General features: G+C 29.9%; 1 protein-coding gene across 1 annotated transcript in view; it reads right to left on the bottom strand.

The window, feature by feature from the left end:
• The window catches only part of LOC111631112 (nucleolar GTP-binding protein 2-like), a 61579-nt gene that overhangs the window by 17279 nt on the left and 17507 nt on the right, over window positions 1-26793 (bottom strand). The window contains exons 4-10 of the mRNA XM_023375311.1: window positions 26504-26637; window positions 22729-22827; window positions 17315-17467; window positions 9512-9670; window positions 7493-7606; window positions 4604-4732; window positions 2819-2923 (exon numbers count right to left, since the gene is read on the bottom strand). Coding sequence (XP_023231079.1) covers window positions 2819-2923; window positions 4604-4732; window positions 7493-7606; window positions 9512-9670; window positions 17315-17467; window positions 22729-22827; window positions 26504-26637 — 893 coding nt within the window. The remainder of the gene's footprint in view (window positions 1-2818; window positions 2924-4603; window positions 4733-7492; window positions 7607-9511; window positions 9671-17314; window positions 17468-22728; window positions 22828-26503; window positions 26638-26793) is intronic.

Raw genomic sequence — 26793 nt, forward strand, 5'->3', positions numbered from 1 at the left:
CAATATCTATCGAAGAACTGGATATATCAATTCGTAAATTAAAAACGAAAACAGCTCCTGGAATGGATATAATTACCACTAATTTATTAAACTTCTTCTGCCAGCGGGTATGTAAGTTCTACTTGTTCTTTACAATCATTTTTATAAATCATTTATTATATTCTTACTGAGTGTCCAAAGATTGAAGAAGCGTAATGTAAATTCAAATTAAAAGAGTTTTTTGATTTAAATTAAGAAGAAAACTTCAGAACTAATCAAGAAAAAATTTCCATTGTATAAGATGTATAATATCCATTACTTTTTTGTTCATATTTTAAATAATTCGAAATATGATATGTAGATTGAATGATTAATATGTTATGTTTAGCAAAATTTATGTAACAAGACATTTAAAAAAACTATGTTTCAATAAGTAATAATTGTATTTTTGTAATTCTCTAAAGCTAACCCCCTGTAACAAGAATTTTCTTATTACAATAAAGTATTTGTAATATCATAATAATAATAATTCAGTAATCATAAAAACAACACAAATATAGTTTTCACTCATATGACTCTTAACTTTTTTTTATATCATTGCATTTTAAATATGTAACAATTTCAACAGATAAAATTAAGCATTAATGATAAATATAACAACAAACTTCTGCATTTTTATATTGCATTTGATTATGCTCATGTACTATACATTAAAAGAATTCTTTTGGGTCCCAACTTGTACGCTCTCGCTCTGTCCACGGACGGGATGGGCCATTGGTGTGCCCGGGACTCGCAGCCCCGGGATCCCAACGCAAACACCAAATGTCGGGTAAACCAGACTTCTCACCCATTGAAAGTTTGAGAATAAATTGAGGTCATTTCGGCCCCAACCTATTCTCAAACTTTCAATGGGTAGAAGTCCGGTTTAAAAGAATTCATCACCACATATAAATTCTTATGTAAAGCCTTCCAGTTCTATTCCAAATGCATTAGAAACAAATAAAAATTTAAAAAGTAATATTAGAAAGAAGTTTTTTGCATCCATCTCTCCAAACACATGATCCATGTACATGTCATCCTTTACTTCATTCTTTACAAATTGATACTTGATATCAGTACGTTTCATACACTGATTTATGCAATCATACTCTTCCACTTTCATGCAACTTTTGATTGTCTTCATATATTAGGAAATCATTGATAAAAAGTGGCAAAGTCCTGAATAATTTGTCTTAGTCAGGTACTTAATGAGAATGGTAAAGTACTGTGTCTGTTATTAACAGACACTGTTTTTTTCTATGGAGGAGCTGAGAAGTGAAAGTGGACACATGCATTTATTCTTAAATTTGAAATGAAATCTACAATCAGTACAATAATTCAGATTCTATTAGTACTTGTCAATTGTTATAAAACTACATTCTATTTAGGTCGAGTCATAAGTAACTTCCGTTTTTTTATCAGATATTTATTTTGCTTTCATTAAATAACAAAATTATATTAATTTATTATGTATTTGCCTATGTATGACCTTCTCCCATCTTCCTGGCAGTTTATCAATTCCTTCCTTGTAAAATGTGGTTTGTTTGGACTGGAAAAAATTTTCGACAGCCTGACTGAGTTGATCTTCAGAACTGAAGGTTTTTCCATTCAAAAAGTTTTGTAAGGAACAGAAAAGCTGATAGTCTGTCGGGACAAGGTCCAGGGAGTAAGGTGGTTGTGGTAAAATAGACCATCCAAGCTCAAGAATGTTTTATTGAGTCACCCTTGCTGTGTGTGTTCATGCATTGTCATATAAAAGAATGACGTTTTTGCAATTGATGAGTGCAGAGTACTTTCATGGAGTTTCTGTTGCACTCTTTTGCAGCTGCTGAATGTATCTATCTGAAGTAATCGTTAAATTTGATTTAAATAACTCATGATGAATTATGCCTCGATAATCCCACCATACACACAATAAAATCTTTTTACCATAGATGTTTGCTTTCAGATCTGGTAGGGGTGGTTGATCTTTATTCTATTCACTGAGATTGTGAGGTACACATACTCCTAACTTGCTGACTTTCCCTAATTTCTCCAGGTGGCAGTTAACAGTTGATTGTGATGTATTCAACCTTTCTACTATACCTCTTGTTGATTGATGTAGATTTTGCTCTAATATTACCTTTAAAAGGTTGTCATCAAAGTCGGAAGGACGTCCTACCCTTGGTTCGTCATATCTCCTGAATGGAATTTTACAAACCAATTTCTAACTGCCCAATCAGTTATTAGTCCTTCACTGTATACACTGCAAATTTTTTCAGCTGTCACCTTAGCATTATTGCCTTGTTTAAATTCCCAAAGTTACATGACAAATATGCAATTTTTTGACTCTCCATTTCAGAGGTTAAGAAAAGCAGTTTAATGTAATGTGCATCGCACAAAACAGATGACAGAAGATTAACTGAACCCTCATCTATATAGTGAAAACAAAAACTCGTTTGTCCCAGTAACTCATAATGGGTAGATACAAATAATAGATTCTACTTAGCTGCATCAGAAGTTTCTTATGACTCGACCTGATATATCATTTATTCTTTCAACATTATTTTTTAACAAAACATGAATACTTCAAATAAATTCATTATTTGACCATTTTAATAGCATTTTTCTCATTTGTATATAAATTATAATTACTACTAACTTATAGTTGATATTTAAAAATTATTTTTAAAGATTATGAAGCTATATAGTTTTTACTAAAATTATATAAATGTTGCATAGCTATTCATAATGCTTCATAAATCATTAATATTCTTAATTCTCAAGTCTTTTAGATGAAAACAAATAAATTAGTACTCACTACACCCTTTAACACAACTTCTACATCAGAATCATCACTAGGATAAACAACTCCAGGACAATCAATTAGATAAATTCTTCTCATTAAAGTAATATACTGCCAAACCTATACAAAAAATTTTAAAATTGGAATGCTATAATTTGTAAATTTAATAAATTTATAAATAATTTAGAATATCATTTGCCATATTACTAATATTTATTGGGTTTTAGGATGTTTGTATATTCAAACAATCATCATCACTAAACCTGATATATTATAAAGCTACACACACACACCAACCAATGCCAAATATTATCGGACTAGAAACGGTTATAATAATAATAAATTATGAGACAATTTGGCACTAGAGTTAGGTGTTAGGCACCATCTCTTGATAAATTTATAACTACTGGAAGAAAAGAATCAGCCTGAAGTAGGACTCAAACCCACAACTCCTGCTTACTGTGCAGATACGTTGCCAATTACACTACCCGACCTTTAGTCCAATCTCCTCTTCCAGTATATAAAATTACATTATAACCATTGACAGTTATTACTTAGGATTTGTTTACAGGATGAGGGTGTGGGTACGCCCCTCTAACAACTGTTGATGATTATAACGTTATTTTATATACTGGAAGAGATCAGACCAAAGGTCCAGGTATTGTAATNAAACATTAAATTAAGAGATAAACTAATATTCCATTCAAATGTTAATTTATAATTTATCACAATCTTTTATCTTAAAATAAATCTCAACAGCAAGAAAGCAATAACATTTTTCAAGAAGTTCTACAGTCCAATATGCTGAACTAGAAGAATCTATAATAGAGCAGATAAAATGCAGAGAGAAAGAGCAAAGATTTGCTGTAAATGGTAAATACATTTTCACCCATGCACAGAAACTAGCAGTCTTCCAATATAGGATTGAAAGCAAGCAGAGGATAATTACAGGGGCAGAAGGGGCAAAAGGAGTAAATTACCCTGATGAGGAAGTAGAAGCTCCTCTAAACAATGTCAATACACAAAAAACAGTATTTGAAAAATATTTAACTTGTTTGAACAATTTTTGTCTTCAAGTTAGTTGATTATATCTACATAAACATAAAAATAACTAATATTTTATTAATTTTAAAATTATTAGTTTTATTTATTTCTTATAAAACTTATTTACTTTCATAAACACTTTTCTACTGAGATATAAAAAAAATTTTGGTGCAAACTATATTGATTTCATTTTTTCCTTTTTTTTATTTACTTCCTTTATTCTAATATAACAATTTAATTCATTTTAAGACTTCAGTGTGTATTTTGTCCCAGTGCCTTGTTACTCTCTGGGCAGTCCTGGATGGTTATGTCAATTTTTAACGCATAACTTGAGGGGTCATAATGTCAAAAGAACAAATCATTTCAAGAAATACAAAAAAACTAGTAAGAAAGTTCCATGCAGTCCTTTGGATTGCATGGAATGGAAAAAACGAAGTTTGCAAATTGTTCCTGTCAATGTACAATACACTGGTCAATAAAAACCAATGATGTCTGTTATACTGATTTTCATAAACATAAAAAGAAACTTTTTACATTTTCTGTAAAAATAAAAAATGAAATAATTTTTAATAACATTGCAATCAATTCAGTAATAAAGTCATAAAATATATAATGCAAATCTAACTCTAATTATTGTATATGATATAATAAAGTGTAATTAGTAAGAGAAATGATATAATAATTGATATATTAAAAATGTTTACAAATTTTAAATATTTATAATTATTTAAAAATTGTAAAAATAAATGTTAATACCTTTGTTTCTCCAGCAATAGGTGCAACATTACACACTTTTTTTGATCTCAGTGTATTAATAATAGAACTCTTTCCAACATTTGGATAACCAATAAAACCAACACTTATTTGCTTTTTATCTTGATGAAGCTATTAAAAAATAATAATTTCATTATATAATACACATATCGAATATATTTAAATATGTTGTTATAAAATTATTTCTGAATTTCTATTATTCATTGTTCTTTGCTTAAACCTTTGATCTGATATCAGAACAGTTCATTTCCAAAAATCTAGTAAAGTTCCGATTTTTTATCTTTTTAAGCATTTTTAAAAGAATTTTTGAATATTTAAGACTATCTATATATATAACCCATTCAACAGGTGTCCGTCCTTCCTTCCATCCGTCCGTCCCGTAACCGTTTGATAACCAACACTAGAGGCGCCCCTATCATGTGTCATATTTCAAACATCCAAATTAACAATTTTAATTCTTATTTAAATTAACACTATGAATTATTATTATTCATTTGTCCAATAAATTATTATTTGGTCAATATAACAATATAAATAATTCAGTATATTTGTAATAGGAATTTATTATTTCAGGGGCTTATATCTCGCGAAGGGTAGCGAGTAGGGGTATGGTTCCTTTGCCTTTATTGTTCGCACAGGGGGCTACAGTTTGGGGGGGTCGCCACATCTTCACCTAATTTTACCATTGGGACTTTAACAGAGCTGTAGAGCATATTGATAGGAACAAAAGTCAAAGGAACCGTGCTTCATGGAAATTTGTAAACAACGCCCACTAGGGGGAGTCCCGGGCTACTAGTAGAATATATTTAAGACATAATATATACTACATTATATATTTTGTGGAGATTTGCTGAAAAGGCATCATAAAATATATATCAACAGTCAGTGCAGATCATGTATACATCCTCATTTCAAGTGGATGAGACAAGTGATTAGAGGCTACATTTTGATGATCACATGACTTTACTTGGCAGTAATGTTCTTATTTGTTTTTATACTTCAGGTCCCATCAGAGAGCATTCAGAAATTTTAAAACAAGAATGTTCACATCTTTTCAGTGAGGCTCATACTGTACTGAAGAAGTGAAAATAGTCTGACTTGTAAATATACTGTATTTACTGATTATTTGATAGAACAATAAAAGTGATAATATAAGAATTGAAAGTACACAATACGTAAGTAAAGTAAAAATAATCTAATAATGAATTTAATGTTTTTCAAGTATAACAAAATATCATTAACAATCTCCTAGTGATCTTGTTACTTATGATAAGAGAGCATGGCACAGAAATCCTGAGGGTGCTCTCTTAAGCAGACTTGACTGTAATTGTTTTTGTATTAAAGTATGCAATAACGATGAATAAAATAATAGATATTTTTAACATTTTCAACATTAATACCAACATAATTAACTTTTCAACATTCAATTTTTTTTTATCTATTGTCTGTTATGAAAGTACTTAGCACTCTAGGCATATATATTCCTTTCTCACTGTCTCTATTAACACTGCTTTTATTTACAATCACTGGTTTTTAATAATGATAAAAATGTTGTTTACATGTAATGTAATGTAAAGAAAAATAAAATATATTGCAATAAATAAAACTTCATTTTTATTATTTAATTATTAGATTTCATTATCATTACATAAGTTTTTCTAATCACATTGTTTATCATAACAACATAATACAATACCATACAGCCAATATTATGATTTATAATACTATTTTAAATTTTCATGGTCATAAATTGGAAAATGTTTACAACATACTGTATGTAATAATAGTAATAATAGTAATAATAAATAAGAATAATGTTTGACCAACACTGTATTTTGTCAACAATGGAGTTATTGAAATGAATTATGATCATTAAAGAATAATAATAAAAAAATTTGAAATAATTTATAGTCAATGTAACCAACAGATACCAATATATCTTAGCACAGTTCATTTTCTTAAATAATACATTTATTTAAGAATCAGTTCTAGCTTAGAAATTTTTTATAAAAATTCTTACGTTTTGTGTTTGAATATTAAAATACAGTAAAACTGGGTTAACTCGAAGCTGCATTTGCTCAAAGTCATTTTCTTTCCCCGAATGTCTGGCATAGAAATTTATGTATTAAATCAAACTGGTTATATGACTAAAACTAAACATTGTGTCATGTGACGGCAGGTCAGGTGGTGGCTTCCAGACAGTACATGTGACTTAGATACTGTCATTCAAACCTGCTTTTTTTCAAGCTGTGGTTTGTTTTATTTGACTACTGATGGATTTTTATGACTAGCTAATGTAATAAATAAATGGATTTTCAATAAATTAATTTAAAAAAATGATTAGGGCCTGATTCTATGTAAAAAATTTAATCTTTGCAGCAAAATTTTAAAAATATAACAATCATAATAATTTTATCACAAATAAACCACTTTAAAGAGTGGTTTTTTTTGTGATAAAAAATAAAAAACAGATCGATTCTAAGTATAAAAATATTGCAATTTAAAAAATACTTACTAAACACTTAGAAGTATTATTCAATAGCTTATTTAACCATTTGGTTAAGTGTTTTGGTTTTCTGGAGAACATCCAGAGATTTACATTGGCACGACAATTCTACTTTAATAAGATCCATAAATATCATATGAATAGTTATAATTAACTATTAGCAATAAACTAATGCACAAAATCTTGATTTTTAGCATTGGCAAAATTTGGTTTATTGGCAAAATTTTAACTTTGAGTTAAACTTTTTAACTCAAAGTTTAAAGTTTTCCCCCGACCAATTTCAGTTAATCAGGTTCCATTGCATAATATAGTTTTATTTAAAGCATTATAATTATGAGACATAAATTAATAAATCAATTGCAAACCTTTGCAAACTGTCTAAGAAGATCAATCAAAGCCCCTTTTCCAAAAGGATTTGTCAAACTTGAATGAAAAGCCATTGTAGGATATTCAGATGATAAAACTGTTACCCATCGTTGCTAGAAATTAAAATATTTAATTAGCATTAATTAAATAATTATATATAATTAGCTCATTTTCAAAGAAATTTATGTAATGGCCTTTATTTTATATATCTGCATAGATCATCTTAGGTGCATATTTTGAAATCAATTTTTTAAAAATAATATTTTAAATTAAGATAAACATCTGACTGTTGACTATTTGAAATTATTATAGGTTAAATTCTTAAAAGTTCAATACCAGAACAAATGAAAGATTTCTAAAATTTCCAGCCTATTCATAGGCCATCTTCAGGAATTATTGAAAAACATTCCAATATAACACATGATATGTAAATTAATACAATAAATTAATTTATGTTTTATTAATGTGTATTACTGTATTATTTAACTCTTCTTGGTTTATATAAAACAATATTAAAATTTTAACTTTACTGTTATTGAAAATAAAGATTATCTTTTTTGTAAATATAATAAAAATTAATTACACGTTATAACTTTTTATTATATAATAAAAACTAACAATGCTAGCCAATAATTTGGAAATTCACTTTTTTAACATTCTAATAGACTACAATTGAGAATCTGAAGCTGAGACAAAAAAACAAAAAATATTAGGAATAATACCTTAAACATTACATTTTAATAGTTTTGGCAGAAAAAAATTTCATTAATTTTTCTATACAGTGGGTGATCGGTTAACGAACAGATCGGATAACGAACAAATCGGATAACAAACACTTTCGCGAAAGATTTTTATGTTCGGACAACGAACACATGATCGGATAGCGAACAAACACAAGAAGAAATGATGTAAAATAATGAATACCGATTGGTCTTCCCATGTCTTCGGGAAACAATTCGAAACTTTTCGGAGTGTGGGAAATGTCGACATCAACGCTCAAGCCGGTATTATACCGATCGGATAGTATTCCTCCAAATTTTGAAACTCTCCCTTGTAATTCCAGCCTTTTACTTCTCTGACAAAATAATTCTTTTATGTATTTGCGAGACTGTCGAGTAGGCACTCATTAAGTTTTGCATCTGTTTTTCTTTTCAAAAGGTGAGAGTATAATACCAAAGGTGGAGAGTGGGCAGAAGATGCCTAATGTTGCTGGGCAGTATGGCGTGAACAGGTCTACAGTAGGCAGCAGTTCAATCTTATTTAAGAAAAATACTGTATAATCCAGAAAACTCAAGCAGCTAAAGGAGTAACAAAAATCAAATCTGAGAAATAAAGAACATCGAAGAGTTCATAATGGATCTGACGATACGAAACGGATCTGACGATAGAAGAACGCTAAGAACATTTGAATGAAGAACACCAAGAATCTCGGCGAGGTATGTTTTATTCTGAGAAAGAGGATTAATGCCGATATCTGTTATTAAAGATCGTTTGAAGAAGTGGGAGGATGTCAGAACAACGGTCTTAGAATGGCATCTAAACCAGGTTGAGGCTTGAGGATTTCTACAATTGCAATGCTATTAATTACTTACAAAAAATCCTGAAGAAGAGGGAAAAGCAATCGACATTAGACAGATTCTTTAACCCTTTCAAACGGAAAAAACATGACTAATAAAAATGCAAGACTGTGTATGTATGTAGTTTTATTATTACGTATAAATAAACGTAATAAAAAAGTATATATTTTTTATTTTGGGGTCTCCAGAACAAATTAATTAAATTCCCATAGAAATCTATGGTAAATCAATAATCGGTTAACGAACAATTCGGATAGCGAACAAAGTCTTGGAATGGATTATGTTCGTTAACCGATCACCCACTGTATTTGTTTAATTAATATCAAAATCTATAACAACTTCTAATTAATTTTAAATTATTTACAATATTTGATTTTAAAAAATAAACTGTAACAATTCATAAAATAATTTAATAAGTAAATAATAAACTGAATTACTTACAGTGACCCAAGTTGGTACAAGATCACATTTATTTAAAACAAAAATAAGATGTTTATGAGGTTTTTCTTTTCTTAGAAAATTCTCAACGTGTTGAGAACGTGTTCCTAGTGGATTTCTTGCATCAAGAACTTGTATTACAACATCAGATGAATCAATTACCTATAAAAAAAAATTTATATTAATATTTTTGTAATTCAAAAAGTTAGAAAATAAATATCTAAATCAATTCTAAAAAGTCTGATTTATGTACTCAATTACAATTAGATAACAAAATAACTGCATTATTTTATCGTAATGTAATAAAAATAGAGATTACTTATTGTATTTAATATTAAACATTGACTTGCAAACTCACAACAAAACAACTTTAAGTTATAGAAAATTAATACATAGTTATTTTAGTAGTATTTTTATACCATAATTAATTTTTAAAAAATTTTACTTTCCTAGTTGTTATAGAATATGACAGGAAAAGTATGGCAATCAGTGAAATTTCGACTGCCATTTTTTTGCATTTTTCAATATTTTGACACTCAAGACTAAAAATGTAAAAAAAAAACTTAGTGGTGGAGTCACATGTCATATCTCAAGTTTGGTTGGACTTAATAAAAATATTACTCTTTATTGGCATTTACAATATTTTTAAAAACTCATCTCTAACTTCAAAATTAAGCTTTTGCCTTTTTAGATTTTTATTTATATAGATTATTATAAAGTTCTTCATTGATTGCTTTGAAATTTTGACACATCACTGCATTCGAATACATGCGTGTTTTTATATACCTACTATTATATAGATGTCACACCTGTGACAGATAAAAACATGTTTTTTTTTAAAACCAGCGACATCTGTTGGACGTAAAAGCAACACACTCTATACTAAATATTTTACCATTCCATTTCAATGTTTCCGATTGCATTGTTAAATTAAATTTTCATACATTTTGATTTATTTTCATTTTGATTTCATTATTTCATGTGACATTGCCTTGGAATTGAGCTGTGTCTTTTACCATAGTGTTCACTTCATGAGTAGGCCTATAGTTTTTTTTTTTCATTGTTTTTTATTTCATTTTTTTAACTGTTTTTCTTACTTTTCAGTGCAATTGCCAGTGGAATTGAGCTGTGTCGATTGATCTGCATTTGAATTGAAATATTTCATTAGTATTTTTATTTTCTTTGTTTTTTAATGCTTTGCAATTTTATATGTTTTTGTTATAACTTTTTCTTCTTTTTCAGAGCAATTGATCTGCTTTAGTTCATCCAAATAATGTCTTGCAGAACATCAAACTTAGGTCAATGTACTCGCGGAGCGGAAGCAGTATGACGAGTAATTGCAAATCAAACTGAGGAAGAACAGACATCAGCGAACAAGCGAAACAGACAAAGAATAGCTCAAATACATGCCAAGGAAGCGGCAGAGCGACGTGCAGCCAGACTTGAGTGCAGACTGGCTGCATGCTCGCAACCATGCTGTCTGGCTGCATGGTTGCGAGCATGGTGATTGTGTTCTGCAGCTTCAGATCTGCTTTGTTCTCAACAGAAGAAACGCGACAGGTTGAGAGTGACTGAAAGACGTCAATGACAAACAGCAGATCAGTGTCAAACACAACTCCATGCTCAGCAATCACGCGATTACAATTGCCCTGCATTCCAGTACAACCCAGATGATGATTATAGTTTGAGTTGGCATGTTCTCATAGGCACTATGACTGAAGTATGTCCTTATTGCAAGGCTCTGAAATTTAATGGAGAAATGAATGTATTGCACCACTGGAAAAATTAAACTGCCTCAACTTAGAGAACCGCCAGAGCCATTAAAAACTTTGCATACCAGATATACTACAAATCAGAGCATTTCCTATCTAACATCAGGAAATACAACTCATGCTTCCAAATTACATCATTTGGCACAGAATTCTTAACAGCTTAATTCATGCCAACTTTCAAAGTGAAAGGATAAACGTATCACAAAGTCGGCTCCCTGCTTCCATTCCCAGATGCTCAACAAATTCCTACAAATATATTTCATCAATGATGACAATGCTGCTGCGGCGCCATCCCAAAGCATGCTGCGGAATTTCTACCAGCATAAAAAGGTCCATTGTTTCCCAACTGCAAGACCTTCTTCACAGAAAAAAAAAAAAAAACAATTTATTTTGTTTGTTCCAAACAACAATTGACATGATGCCATCTGATACACACAAGATTGTTATTTATTATGACAAAATGCCTGCTGGAGAACACTTGTGAAGATTCAATGCTCAAACTATAGATGAAGTGGTAATTGTTATAGTTGGAGATCAATTCCAACCTAGAAATATTGTTGTTCATCAGAGAAACAATCAATTGACAAAAGTTGCAGAAACTCATTGATGCTACGATGTCCAGCAATATCCAATCATTTTTTGGGATGGTGCTGATGGCTATCACTTCAATGTCAAGATGATAAATCCACTTGTGAAGAAACAAATATGAAATGCAGCACAATGAACTATTATTCATATCGATTAATGATTTGACAAAATGAAGACAATCACATTTTGAAATGCCATCAATTGTTTCACCAATACATTGTAGATATGTATGCAAAAATCAAAATAAAACATTTGATATTCATCCGTTTGAATCAGACCAAGCTTTGCTCTGAAGAATATGTTTCATTTGCAAGATACAGTTGTAAATGACTAATGATTCATATACAGGCAGTCCAGTCATATGCATGAGTATGCTCAAGATGCAATTGTGTATGTTCATCACTACAGCCATACAGACCTATTCATTACATTCACATGCAATCCAGCTTGGGACGATATACAACAGCTCTTACTTCCTGGACAATCGCCAGTGGATAGGCATGACATCACAGCACGTGTTTTCAGACAGAAAAAGAAATTGCTGATGGATTTCATGGTAAAACATGAAGTGTTTGGGTCTATTCACAGCTGGATGTACTGTACTCAGTAATGTAAAAAAGAGAGGATTGCCACACGCACATATACTAATTTAGCTTTGTAACAAAATCACTTCAAACGAAATTGATGATGTAATATGCGCTGAAATACCCAATCCCAATGTCAATAAGGATTTGCACGAAGTTGTGACAAAAAATATGATACAAGGACTTTGTGGTAAACTGAATCCAAATTCACCATGCTTGATAGACAGAAAATGCTCTAAGCGATATCCTCGAGCATTAGTATCCAAAACAGTTACAGGAAACAATGGATATCCTTTATACAGAAGAAAATCAGCAGAAGATGATGGGGTAAATTAGCAACCATACAAACATGAAACGGTGACATCAAAGTAGATAACCGGTGAGTTGTTCCATATTCGCCTTTGCTATCAAAAACATACAAAGCACACATAAACGTGGAATACTGTAACTCCATTAAATTGATTAAATATATTTGTAAGTACTTGAATAAAAGCAGTGACATGACAGTTTTTGGTGTGCAACCAGAAAGAAGTGATAGGAATGTAGTCATACATATTGATGAAATAGCACAGTATCAGGCTGGAAGATACATAAGCAGCAATGAAACTGTATGGCAAATTCTTTCATTTCCCATACATGAACGAAGTCCAGCTGTTGTTCACTTAGCAGTGCATCTAGAAAATGGACAAAGCATTTATTTCACAGCTGAAAATGTGCAACAAATAGCCCTGAATACACCAGCTACAAAGTTAACTGTTTTCTTCACATTATGTCAAAATGACGTGTTTGCGAAAAAAACTGCTGTATTCGGAAGAGCCTACGTATTACACACGAAATGCGAGTAGAAAATCATTTCAATAATGAAAATGAGTAGAGTGAGTTGACAGACAACCTTGCATATTCAAAGAAATTATGATAGGCAGACTGTGCACTGTGCATCCCAATCAAGATAAGATAAATGTTTCTTTCTTCGCATGCTGTTGGTAAATGTTCCCAGTCCAACGTCTTTCCAGCAATTGAAAATTGTCAACGACATTACATATGCCACTTTCTGTAGTGCATGTCAAGCTCTGAATTTATTGGAGAACGACCAACACTGAGATGTATGTATGCATTAATGATGCATGCAACACGTCACATCCAAATCAAATTCGTGCATTGTTTGCAAGCATACTGACCGTCTGCTCTCCTTCATCTCTGACAGAGTTATGGGAGAAATATAAATCACATATGGCTGAAGATATTTTCCATTGAATAAGCAAGAAAAATTCAAATATGAACATGGATTTTACAGCAGAAATCTACAATGAAGCATTGATAATGATTGTTCGCAATTTCTAAGCACAAATCTTCAAAGTTCTCAATCAATTGGAAATGCCATCACCAAATCAATCTGCTGCTGCTTCATTCGATATAGAATTGCATCGTGAACAAAATTACAACACAAGTGATCTTTTGTCCTATGTGTAATCAAATACTTGTAAGCTAACGCTTGAATAAAAAGGCATTTATGATCAAATAATGCAAACTGTCAATAATGGGGTTGGAGAAATCTTCTTAGATGCACCAGGAGGAACTGGTAAAACATTCTTAATTACATTGATTCTGGCAGCAATTTGATCCCAAAATGACATAGCTTTAGCTCTTGCATCATCTGGAATAGCTGCAACATTGCTACCAGGTGGAATAACTGCTCATTCCACTTTGAAATTGCCATTGAACATGAAATTCATTGAAACTCCCATGTGCAACATTTCCAAAGCATCCAGCATGGGAAAAGTATTGCAGAAATGCAAACTTATTGTTTGGGATGAATGCACAATAGCGCACAAAAAAAAATCGCTTGAGGCTCTTGATCGATCATTGCAAGATTTGCGTGGAAATATCAGACCATTTGGGAACACATTAATATTTCTTGCAGGAGATTTCACGCAAACATTACCTGTAATTCCTCTATCAACACCAGCAGATGAAATAAATGCTTGCCTGAAATACTCTTGTGGCAACACATAAAGACGTTAAAATTAACTACAGATATGTGCGTCCAACTGTAAAACAATCGATCAGCTGAGATATTCTCACATCAACTGCTGGAAATTGGGAACGGAAAGGTGCCAGTTGATATCACCTCAGAACGAATTTCATTGCCTAGTAACTTCTGCAATCTTGTAATGTCAAAAGAAGAATTGGTTCAAAAAGTATTTCCCAATTATAAAAATTAATTATAAAAATTATGATTGGCTGAGTGAATGAGCTATTCTTGAGGCCAAGAACAAAGACCTCTACAAACTTAACATTATTATTCAGTCTAACATTCAAAGCAAGGCAGTCACATACAAGTCCATCGACACTATTGTGGAAGCAGATGAAGCGGTTAATTATTCAATAGAATTTTTGAATTCACTCAATCAGTCATGGATACCACTGCACATACTGCAATGAAAATCAGCCAGCCAAAGCTTTGAAACGGCATGCAGCTTGCAGTAAAAAAATTAATGAACAAAGTCGTAGAACCAACAATCTTGACAGGACCTTTCAAAGGTGAAGATATCCTCATTCCTCGCATTCCTATGATTCCAACAGATATGCCATTTCAATTTAAGAGATTACAATTCCCAATTCAATTGGCATTTGCAATCACCATCAATAAAGCTCAGGGCCAATCTTTACAATTGCCCCTGAGCTTTGTGCAATTGTGCAGTTTAGATCTAGACACAGATTGCTTCTCACATGGACAATTATATGCTGCGTGTTCTAGAGTCGGCAAACCAGACAATCTCTATATCTGCACAGACAATGGAACAACAAAAAAATATTGTATACCCACAAGCATTGTGAAATTAAACATATTAGAAATGTGTGCTTTCTCTCTTCTTTCTTTTCCATTTAACCAGACTGAGGCACAGTAACGTGTGGCCGGATATAGCTAGTTAATAATATAAAAATTATTTATAATAAAATCTCATACAACATATACAGTTTTAACTTTGTCTTAATTGCTAATTTTTTAATGTTTTTAAACAGATTTTTATCATAATTCAATAAATTTACTTCAATAAAGCTTTTATTATTACTTAATTTTCAATTATACTACGATATAAAATTTATTAGACTTCCTAATGATCCCCTTAACCTCCTGTTAAGAGTGATAGAAAAGTCAAACAAGAGTCATTTCTTCATCTTACCAGAGATAATGTATATAAGATGATACATTTATTATTATTATTATTAATATTTACTATTTTAGTTTGAATGAAGATAGAATTTTTTGACTTTAATAATCTCTAATAGCATAAAATCTTAGAAGTAATATCTTAAGCATTATATTTATTCAAAAGTGGCAATAATAGTTGCAATTGGTTATTTTTCTTTGTTCATATGTTCCTTGGTGATAATTTAATTAATATTTTAATTTGGTTTAAAACTGTTAATATCAAATCAAATGAATTGAATTTAATAAATTCAGAAGAATGTCTTACTGTACAGTACATAAATTAAAACATATTCCAGTAGTAGTATATTTTACAGCATCCTTATTAAAATAAATGGCCTTTAAAGAAAACACTCCAAATATATGTAGCTCTCAATGACAATGTCTTTAAAATATTTTCAAACAGATTGATAATATGTTGTTAAATTGAGATTTACATTCTAATAACTATATCAAATGGTTATTTACCAGATTAGACTGCAGTCATTAAATCATTTAGTTAATTTTAAATTATATCTAATGAACTTTCTAAACATATCATTTTTTATAGTCATAAGTTTAAATCAGTGGTTCCCAACCTTAGTTCATAACATCCTTAGTCTCTTAACAAATTTATCATGACATACCTAGGCCAAAAGAATAATTTCATTTATTTAGTAGTTGAGTCCAAACAGTTTAATAGCTATTTATATTTTAACAATTTAGTAGCCCATTTGAAATAATAATAAACACAAATTGAGAAAATCCATTATTCATATTTCATTTTTAAATAATTACAGTTATGAAAAAAATGTGCACATATGTTGGATACTGCACAGCTTCATAAACCTTGGAATCAAACTGGAGACTACCAATCTCATTTCCTGATTCATACTGATTTTCTCATAGTACTTGATAAAATAACAGCAACTTATGAAATCCAGTTTTACAGTTATAATGTCACAAATAAAATTATAATTTGGTGAGTTTTAGCACTTACAAGCTGATATTTATCTTTTACTGATATCCTAACTCAGTTTCCTCTATGCTGCTAAATTTTATTACTGAAGACACCTAATTCAGAAGAAGAAAATCTTAGCATTGAACAGATTTTAGATCCAAGCAAATTTTTCCACATCTTCTGAAAAGTATTTTTCAAACCAGTCACTGAATTTGTCAGATGCTTTTCAGAAATATATTTAAGTTGGTGGATCAAACTAAATTCATTAGGTGTAGCAAACTGTTACAACATGAGAAAACAGTCTTTGCCATCACCATCATTCAGTTTTCTTCTGCATAGTAGTAACGTTTCTAAAGGCTAAAATCTCAGAGTTTCCAAATGTTCGTGTTATTGCCTTAGAGAAAGAGATTCAACACATTCAGCATTTTAAAAATATCATTTACCATCTTCTGCAACTTGAAGTTCTAATTTCCCTGGAAAATTTGGAATACTTTACATTTTCCCTAAGAATTTGTTCACTTGTTGGTACCCAAAGAGCCACAGACCACAATTTGGGAATTGCTGATTTAAATTATTTTTATTCATTAACTTATGTAATTGTGTCAACACAAGTATTTCTCTATCAAAGTAAACAGTATCTTAGATAGTTATAAGCTTTCAACTTATATATTCATAATGATAAAAACTGAAGTAATATTTCAATTCACCTACCTTGTATAATTCATTCCAGATTCTTTTAGACTGGCCTTTAAACATTATCATTTCTCTAGGTTCTTGTTTCAGTTTTTCATTCTCAGTTACTAAATCTTTATCATTTTCTTCAGAATAATTATTTGTAGACTTTTCAATTTCTGATACTAGACTCTAAATATAAATTTATGTACATTAGCATTTATATATCTATTTAGTCTGTTCAGTAATTTTTAGTAATAAATATATATAATAATTACAGCAACTTTCAAAACTCTTAATCTATAACTTAAGAAATAATATTGTAAATAGATAGATAAATAAATTTTATTTGGTATTTCTCTGTAAATACAAAATTATATTTATAGTTCTTAAATAAGAAGGTAAAAACATAATTTTTTATATTGTGAAAATATAATACAGTGAAACTTCCTTTAACGGGCACTCCCAAATAGCAGACACCTCTATTTAACAGACATTTTTACTATCACCAGACCCTTCAAATAAGACATTTATTATATTTACCTCTAAATAGTGGGCACTCTAAATAACGGATGCCATCATCCATAACCAACTTACAAAAATGCAATGTCCCACCTTCAATATTCTGAAAGAATTAACTATGTACAAAATATTTTAAAACAAAAATAAAAAATTTGTTCAAATACTCTTTCAGATGACAAATTTTGAACACAGGCATCAAATAAAGACTGGTTTAAATTGGGAATAGGGGAGGAGGGAGGTTATAAGAAGTCAAACAATTTTCTTTTATTTGTAAAAGAAGACTAATCTGGTTAAGGTGTCAATCATCATTTATCATTATACATATTAATGTTATTAAACTTCTGTCTTATTGTTGAAATTATAGTAGTCAAGTTCAAAACCACACATACGCCAGATAAATTCAAAAACTTATATATATATTGAAAGTAAGCATATGTACAGTTACAAAGGTTCACAAAACAAACATTTACAAAACGTCAGATGTTAACAAAGTTCAACACATTTATCCACTACAACAAGTCCGTCGAAAAGACATCTTGCAACGAACTAACTCTAAAGTCATTTACAGCCCAATGAGACGAAACAATCTTTGGGGCCAGCTTAGGCGAACTAAAGTCAAACATGAGTTCCCTTCATGCGTCCAAGGCAAACTAAACTTCCCACCATAACTCAATCCTTTTATATGGATTTAAGCCGAATTGGATTCCACCAATCAGCGCTTAGCAGCGCTACACAACATCCGCCAATGGTCCGAGTCCGATGTCTCTCAACCAATCAGTGGTCGAGTCTTCAAAAGTGGTCCGATTGCCGTTTCCATGGTGACAACCATCGCTCGTCGAATGAATGGAAAAGCGTGGGAAATCGCATGACAGACGATTTTTATCCCGACAATAGTTTTTTGGTATCATAAGCTCGAACTTTTCCAAAGTCATTCATTCATTCAACAAGAACTATAATACAGTAGTAATGAAGAAGAAACTTAAGATCATAAATGCAAGTAAACAGAATATCTTCCCACACTTTATAGTGGTTCACAAATCGCCTTTGTGACACGACCTCTGAACTTTCACCAAACAAATGCTATTGTCGTAACAGCTTTGTGATGGCTACAGGATAATTTTTAATGAATCAGTTTTTGAGCAATTTTGCTCTTTTCAGAGCAAAATTGCTCAAAAAGTTTAAAAAGTACTTGATAACTACAAAGCAGAAAAATCCCTCTATCAATTTTTATTAGTCGCTTAGATCATAAATGACATTATAAATGTAACAATTCTGAATATATTTCCCACCCCTTGAAGTGGATAGCAAATTGCCTTCATAATTTGACATTTGAACAAGATTCAATTAAAACGAGATTTTTATAGCTGAAAAAATAAATAATATATTGTATATATATTTTAATTATACATGCTACGTATACTTTTCAGTATATTCAGATTCCTAATGCAAATTTGATATTTTCATAATCCATCGTATTCTCCACTATATGATGACCAAGTTAATTAAGATACAGTATAGCCGCCAGCATGTACTGTACATCTAAATAGCAATAATAATAATTATAGCAGACAAACTTCTTGATCCAGACAGTGTCTGCTATTCAGAGATTATATTGTATATATTTATTAATCTGTAAAAATTTATAAGTTTTACATAAAGTAAAGAAAAATTTAAAAATTATTTTTCAATGAAGTAATCTTTACTTCAGGATCTTACTGTATTTGGCATCTTTCCTTAATCTCACATTTAAAATTACAAAATATACATTTTTTCTTTATAAATATTTGACTTTGCTACATTTAAGTTCGAAAGAAATAAAAATCTGCTTGCAATTTTTAAAAATCAAACATATTTTGACTTTAAAAAAATAAGTGAATTTTTTTCCCTTCTAATACAGTTAACCACATAAAAGATGCTAATTCATTTACAAAGATCCTTTTTATACATCATCAGATACCTTTTCAATCCCACAGAATTAAACAACCACAAGTAATATAAACTTTCACACAATCGAACTATTAATTCAAAATTTCATTTTATGATTTTGCAATTCTAAAACAAATTTTCAATAGAACACTTTCAAATTCAAAATATATTTCCTATAGAACCTTTGAAAATTAGTTTCAAATTCTAAAACAACATATCACCTTTTCAAAGTTACAAAAATTTTTAATTAAATTAAAATTTATAAACAACAAATCTTCATGCCCTTATTCTCATGAGTTTTTTACAGAGTAAAACTTTACTAATTATTTGCAAACAATTTTTACAATTCAAATTTAATCAGATGATCTTTTGTATTACACTAATTAGCTGTACCCGGCCACATGTTGCTATGGCTCAAAATGTATCTATTATAAATGCATTCCCCGCGGGAGGGAATTTCGAAAAATCCCTTCTTAGTGTACATTCTCTTAACGTATCCTATTAAAACACAATCAAAAACATAAAAAACCACATCTAAAATATTATAATAGAAGACGAGTTCTTCATGGTAAGCCTTAATTTTGTCCCTCTCCCCCACGGGGGAAATTTCGACATCTATATAATATAAAAACACACATGTATTCGAATACAACATTGTGTCAAAATTTCAAAGCAATCGGTTAAGAACTTTCGGAGATTTAAGATTTTGAACAAATGAACATTTACGTTTTTATTTAAAAACATAAAAAACCACATCTAAAATATTATAATATCACAATAAATTCTAACCTTCACCTAGTATGGGCTTCTCACATTTTCTTATCATATCTTCTAATTTCCTGTATTTCTAAGCTAATTTTTACAGATCTTTATATTTAAGAGAATCCTTTCTTGGTACCAAGACCAAAGATCCACGCCATTCCCTCCCTCTTCTTGTCAACCATGCAATCTCATTTATTGACTATTGCCAGTTCTTCAACTATTCTTGTTGGCATATTCCTTTTTTCTGGTATGATTATCCTAGGCTCACCTACTTCCATTGTGGTTCTGCTCTGTTACTCAAATAAACATATTCCGCCAAGGCAACATTAACCATTCAGCAATGACCGACAGATATATCAGTCAAGGGCAATCGTGTGGCAGTGGTGAAGGACGGATATATCTGCAAAAGAATTTTGCGGATATTGCCAAAAACTACCGCAAAAAAAAAATGTACCTAAAAAATGAATTATGTAACAATAAAAAAAATTTTCTTTACTAGACATAACTGTTTACATAATGTTTTTCCAAAATGGTAATGAGAAAAAACGTGGAAAAATACTTACAAAATTTCCCACGTTTATTCTCCACTACATAGGGATAGCACCATAGCTGACTAACTCACAAGGTTAATTTTTCCTTTCTTGAGGAATTCTTTGTGCTCGCTTATTCTTTATTTTAGGGATCTGAGAGTTCTCCCTACATATGCTTTCCTTCCTCCCACTCCACTTTTCTTTCTAGCATCCTTGTTGTTATGAATTCTTTGAAAGACTGATCCTTTCCTTACAGATATAATCTTGAGAGTTCCTTTTCCATCATTAGTATGTTTCTTTAGAAGTTTCATGGAACTTCTAAATGACTTTAAACTTCTCCCCTTATTCCATTTTTACTTTCCCATCTGTTATATTTAACAGAGGGAAAGTATGGCAATTGGTAAAAAAAATGACCTCTCTAAGATTTTTACATTTTTGGTTAGGGGACCTTGAAACATTGAGAAATGCAAAAAAATTTGGGGGTTTTCTGTTTGTATGGATGTTAGTGTGTCTGTGTGTAAGTGTATGTATATGTGAAGGGGACACAATTTTGTTCACCCTCTTTGGAGCTTTCCGTGTTTTTTGTCAAAATTTCTGAAATTTTGCAGGGAGATTTGTTTATTAGGAGGATCGATGCTTTTAAATTTTGGTGATTAAAGGTTGAGGGAGTGGGGAGATAAAGGGGGTCATGTGTATCTCCAGTAGGGTTGGACTTAATGATGATTTTACTCATTATTAGTATTTACAATTTTTTATAAAACCCATCCCTACCCTCAAAATTAAGCTTTTTGCCATTTTATAATAGTTAAAACCTCCACCATATATCTAACATGAGTAATATTTCTTCCTTATACTGTTCAATTATAGATGGTTCAACAAACTGCAAATACAATTTGGCAAACTCACTGACTATGGATGATTGTATAGGTGCCCCTTTTGTGTGAAGCTAGAAACAATCCCCAAACTTGAAATAAGATGAATAAACAATTGTGTGATATATGTATAACATGTGTAAAATAAACTAATACTTATTCTTACTATCAATAAATGAAGCTGAGATCTACATGAAGAAACTGTAAATGATTCATTTTTTAGCAATTCATAGATAAAAATTTGCAATAATGATGAGAAAAATATTACATTACACTGAAAAACTTTAGTCACTACTTTGTAATGTCATATGCTTATATCAGAACTTTCTTAAAACATATTTCTAATTAAAGAAGCTTCCAAAATATAGAATATGACAGCAGATAAGCTTTTAAATAAAGTCTATTATGGAAATAACTTGCATTGCATTTCAATCAAAAGTTTTAAAAGATGTTTTGTTACTTTCAATTTTTTTATTTAACTTATAATCACACAAACTAATATTTTATTCACAAAGAATGTTTAAAGTTCAATAATAAAAGATTAATTAAGGACATATCACACATGGTCAATTAAAATATAGCAATAATTTAGCTCTTTCTGTTCTAAAGTATCCTGGAAATTTAATGGAAAAAAGTAACTCTAATAATTAAATATGTAAAAAAAATTATTATTATTTACTAAAAGTAACTCTGTTATGAACCCTGTTACAGTTAATTACATTTAAAACACCATAAATTTAATCATTTTATAAACAATTAATAAAGAATTAATTAGATATTTTTACTTGGAACAAATTTTTAATTTTTTCTTTATTTTATTTATTTATATAATACTACTTACTTCAAGATCTGTGACTTTTACATTTGGGCGTTTTCTTTGTGCTTTTGGTCCAAATGTTCTCGTAAAGCTTTCAGTTTCCAGTATATGAACTCTCTTATTCTATATTAGAACAATAAATACATAATGAATAATTACAAAAGGTAATATTTAAATATATCTGAGCATTGTTTAATATGAATGCAGAATATGCAAATTGTAAAATGCAAAATATAGTTTATAATAATTTTTAATTTTAAAGAATATAATGAAACTTACACCAAAAACAAAAACAAAAAAAATTAATTATAGCATAAAGCTGAACAGAATAAAAAATTAATACATGTAAACTCTTTATGGAAAGAATATCCATTTTACTAATTAACTAAGAGAATCCTAACATTTGTTTGTCTTGTTTCCATTTATAGTAAAAACACAAGTCATTTTTGTTTGAGTGATCAGAACTTGGATGCATATTGTGGTTGCTAACTGTGTAGTGTTTTTTTTAGCTGGCATAAAGTTAATGCTAGCCAGACTTAATTGTTTCATTAAATTTTTTCAAACATATTTTATAAAAAACTTTTATAAGATTATTAAAAGTAAAAGGAACTGTTCACCAAATGATTAGGCTGGATTAATTATTGGACTAGAACTTGATTAATTAATTCTGTAGATATTACATCATTTGTACTACACTTTTTCCAGAATAGTCTAAATTAATTTGTTTTTTTCACAACTTAACATAATTATTAAATTTAATACAAGGTGGCTTAACTTTAGTCCAGATCAGCCTGATAATTAATCTGGCCTTATCATTTGATCATTCAAATAATTCAAGCAGAATTGTCTATATATGAAAGAGCTTAGTTAAGTAAAATAGAATTTAAAAATTTTAAGTTTCATCAAAAGATTTGAAACATTGGCAGCATCATCCAATCTATCTTTTAATCTTCATCAACTATACTGTAACCTCTGAATAGCAGACACCATTGGGACTAAGAAGTTTGTCCACTATTTAGAGGTGTCCACTATCAGGAGGTACAAACTAACAACCATACTATATTTTAACATGGCTATCATTAGTGAAGAATATGATGGATTACATAAACATCAAATTTGCATTAAGAATGTGCAAAGCTGTATAAATCTCATTTTAATTGAATTCTAAATAGCAAACAGATTGAACATGATACTTTGATAAATGAAACATAAAAATTATGACAAAACATAAATATTGATTAATTATTAATTCATCAGAAATGACCTGGGTGGAAGTAATTAAAAAGAAAAACAAAACTGTTATTATGAACAGAAGGGTGGACAAAGGTCAGTTTAAGCAATGAAAGTTCAAATGAGTTACGAAGGCAATTTGCTGGCCACTTTAAGGGGAAAGAAATGAATTTGATATTCTTGCATTTATAACATCATTTATGATTGAAGTGACTAATAAAAATCAATATAGTGATTTGTCTGCTTTGTAGTTATCAAGCAGGTGTAATTTTACAAATATTTTTGCTTTTTTCAATAAATAATTTATTAAAAATTACACTTTAACCACCACCAAGCTGTTAAGATTATAAATTACATCATAAATGTGTGAAAACCGAATATCTTCCTACACTTTAAAGTGGTGGGCAAATCACCTTTGTAACATGATCTTTAAATTTTCACCAAATAAACATTGTTGTCATAACCTTAAAACTGTTTCTTTTTCATTACTACTGTACTACAATTCTTATCAAATGAATGAATAACCCAGGAGAAGTTTATGGTTTCTTGGTACCATAAACTTAATTCCACCAATAATACAGAAATTTAATAAGATTGATATGTATGACAATAAATGGTGATTGATGACTTAACCATGTCTAACAGATAAAGAATATTGATCAGCTTTTTACAATCTGTCCTCCTCCCCTATTCCTATTTTAAGTCAGTCCTTATTCAATGCCCTATTCCTATTAAGTCAGTCCTATGGTCAAAATTCATGGTCTGAAAGAGTAAATGAATTGATTCTTTATTTTCATTTTAGAATGTTTCATATGTAATTAATTCTTTCAGAATATTGAAGGCAAAACTTTGTGTTTTCATAAGGTAGGTTATGGACAACAGCATCAGTTATTTAGAGTATCTGCTATTTAGAAATAAATATTATAGATCCCATTTGAAGGGTCTAGGAATTGTAAAAATGTCTGTTAAGTAGAGGTGTCTGCTATTTGGGAGTGTCCGTTAATGGAGGTTTCACTGTATATGTTCTCATAAAATGAAAGGAAATGCAAATGTCAATATAACAAAATAAAAAAATTCCGTTAGTTAAAAAGATAGCACAGCAAAACAATTAAATCTATGCCTGAATAGAAATTATATAGCAATGCTTTAAGAATTCAAAATAATGATCAACAGAAAAAGTTCCTACAATTCATTGGTACAAGTAATTTGTACAGAATTTTTTGCAAAATATAACTTTTGATATTAGGTTATCTTTTCCTAAATATATAAATAAAAATTTCTTTTACATGTTGTTATTCAATGTACTTATCTAACAATGCTATAATCATATCTAGTCATTTTTCATTATTAGAATTTTTTTTACAAATTATAAAGTAGAAATATGACTCTCTCTAAAACAAGTATACACAATACTATAATTTGCCTTTGTTCAATTACTGAATTATGCATATAATCTAAATATATAAAATTACTTGTCCTGACTGATTCATCATTGCCCAGAGCAAACTGCTAAACCTAAAGAGGTGAAATTTTGTACGCAGTTAGGGTACATCATACTAAGAAGGGGTTTTTCAAAATTTTCCCCGTGGAGAAGGGGAAAAGATTAAGGCTTAACCTGAAGAACGGCTTCNACTTGTCCTGACTGATTCATCATTGCCCAGAGCAAACTGCTAAACCTAAAGAGGTGAAATTTTGTACGCAGTTAGGGTACATCATACTAAGAAGGGGATTTTCGAAATTCCCCCCCGTGGAGAGGGGGAAAAGATTAAGGCTTAACCTGAAGAACAGCTTCTTCTGTACTATTTTAGATGCAATTTTTTGTTTTCAACTACGTCTAGTCTTCATTGAGTACTTAGGTGTATTAAATTGATAACATTTCGAACATTGTTATAAATATTTTTATATATTTTGATTTTTTAATCAGATGTTTGAACCGTTTTAAATTTGAATTTGTTATTGTATATTGGTTCGATTATAGAATGATTGTAAACGTTCCAGAAAATTGATCAAATTGAAAAGTTTGTTTGATTCTCAGCAATTCTCATCATTCTCAGCGGTAGGTGTTATATAACAATTACTATGGTTGTTGAAATACTGAATATAAATGGTGTTTGCTTGCAAAATCCGAGTGGGCAAAGTCACGGCTAACAGCTAGTTAATTCATAAATGTACAGAATAAGAAATTCCTGGCTGATGAGCTAACAAAAGTTTTAAGTCTGAAATATAACTTAACTAAGTATTACACAAAATTCTATATTTTTGGAAATTAATATTAATAAATGTATAAAATATCTTTTACTTACTTTACANTCATTCTCAGCGGTAGGTGTTATATAACAATTACTATGGTTGTTGAAATAGTGAATATAAATGGTGTTTGCTTGCAAAATCCGAGCGGGCAAAGTCACAGGTAACAGCTAGTTAATTCATAAATGTACAGAATAAGAAATTCCTGGCTGATGAGCTAACAAAAATTTTAAGTCTGAAATATAAGTTAACTAAGTATTACACAAGATTCTATATTTTTGGAAATTAATATTAATAAATGTATAAAATATCTTTTACTTACTTTACAACTTTCATTAAGAAGAGAGACAGGTAATTTGGTTTGATTCATAACAACTTGATATGGATCTTTTATTGCTTTTCCAAGTTCTTCTTGAAATTTTTGAAGAGCATTCTGAGTTAAAATTCTTGTATTTCCTAATACAGAGTCAAAATTATATATATATTTTTGATTATAATATATATATATGTATTTTAATTTTCAATAATAAAACTCTTAAATCAACAAATTTTATAAACATGAAATTTAAATATTTTTTTATTTTAAAATAATATGCAACTAGCAGGTAAGTC

The sequence above is a fragment of the Centruroides sculpturatus genome, unplaced genomic scaffold, assembly GCF_000671375.1.
Source record: "Centruroides sculpturatus isolate CEXI.00-Female unplaced genomic scaffold, Cexi_2.0 scaffold550, whole genome shotgun sequence".
Taxonomy (NCBI): Eukaryota; Metazoa; Arthropoda; class Arachnida; order Scorpiones; family Buthidae; genus Centruroides; species Centruroides sculpturatus.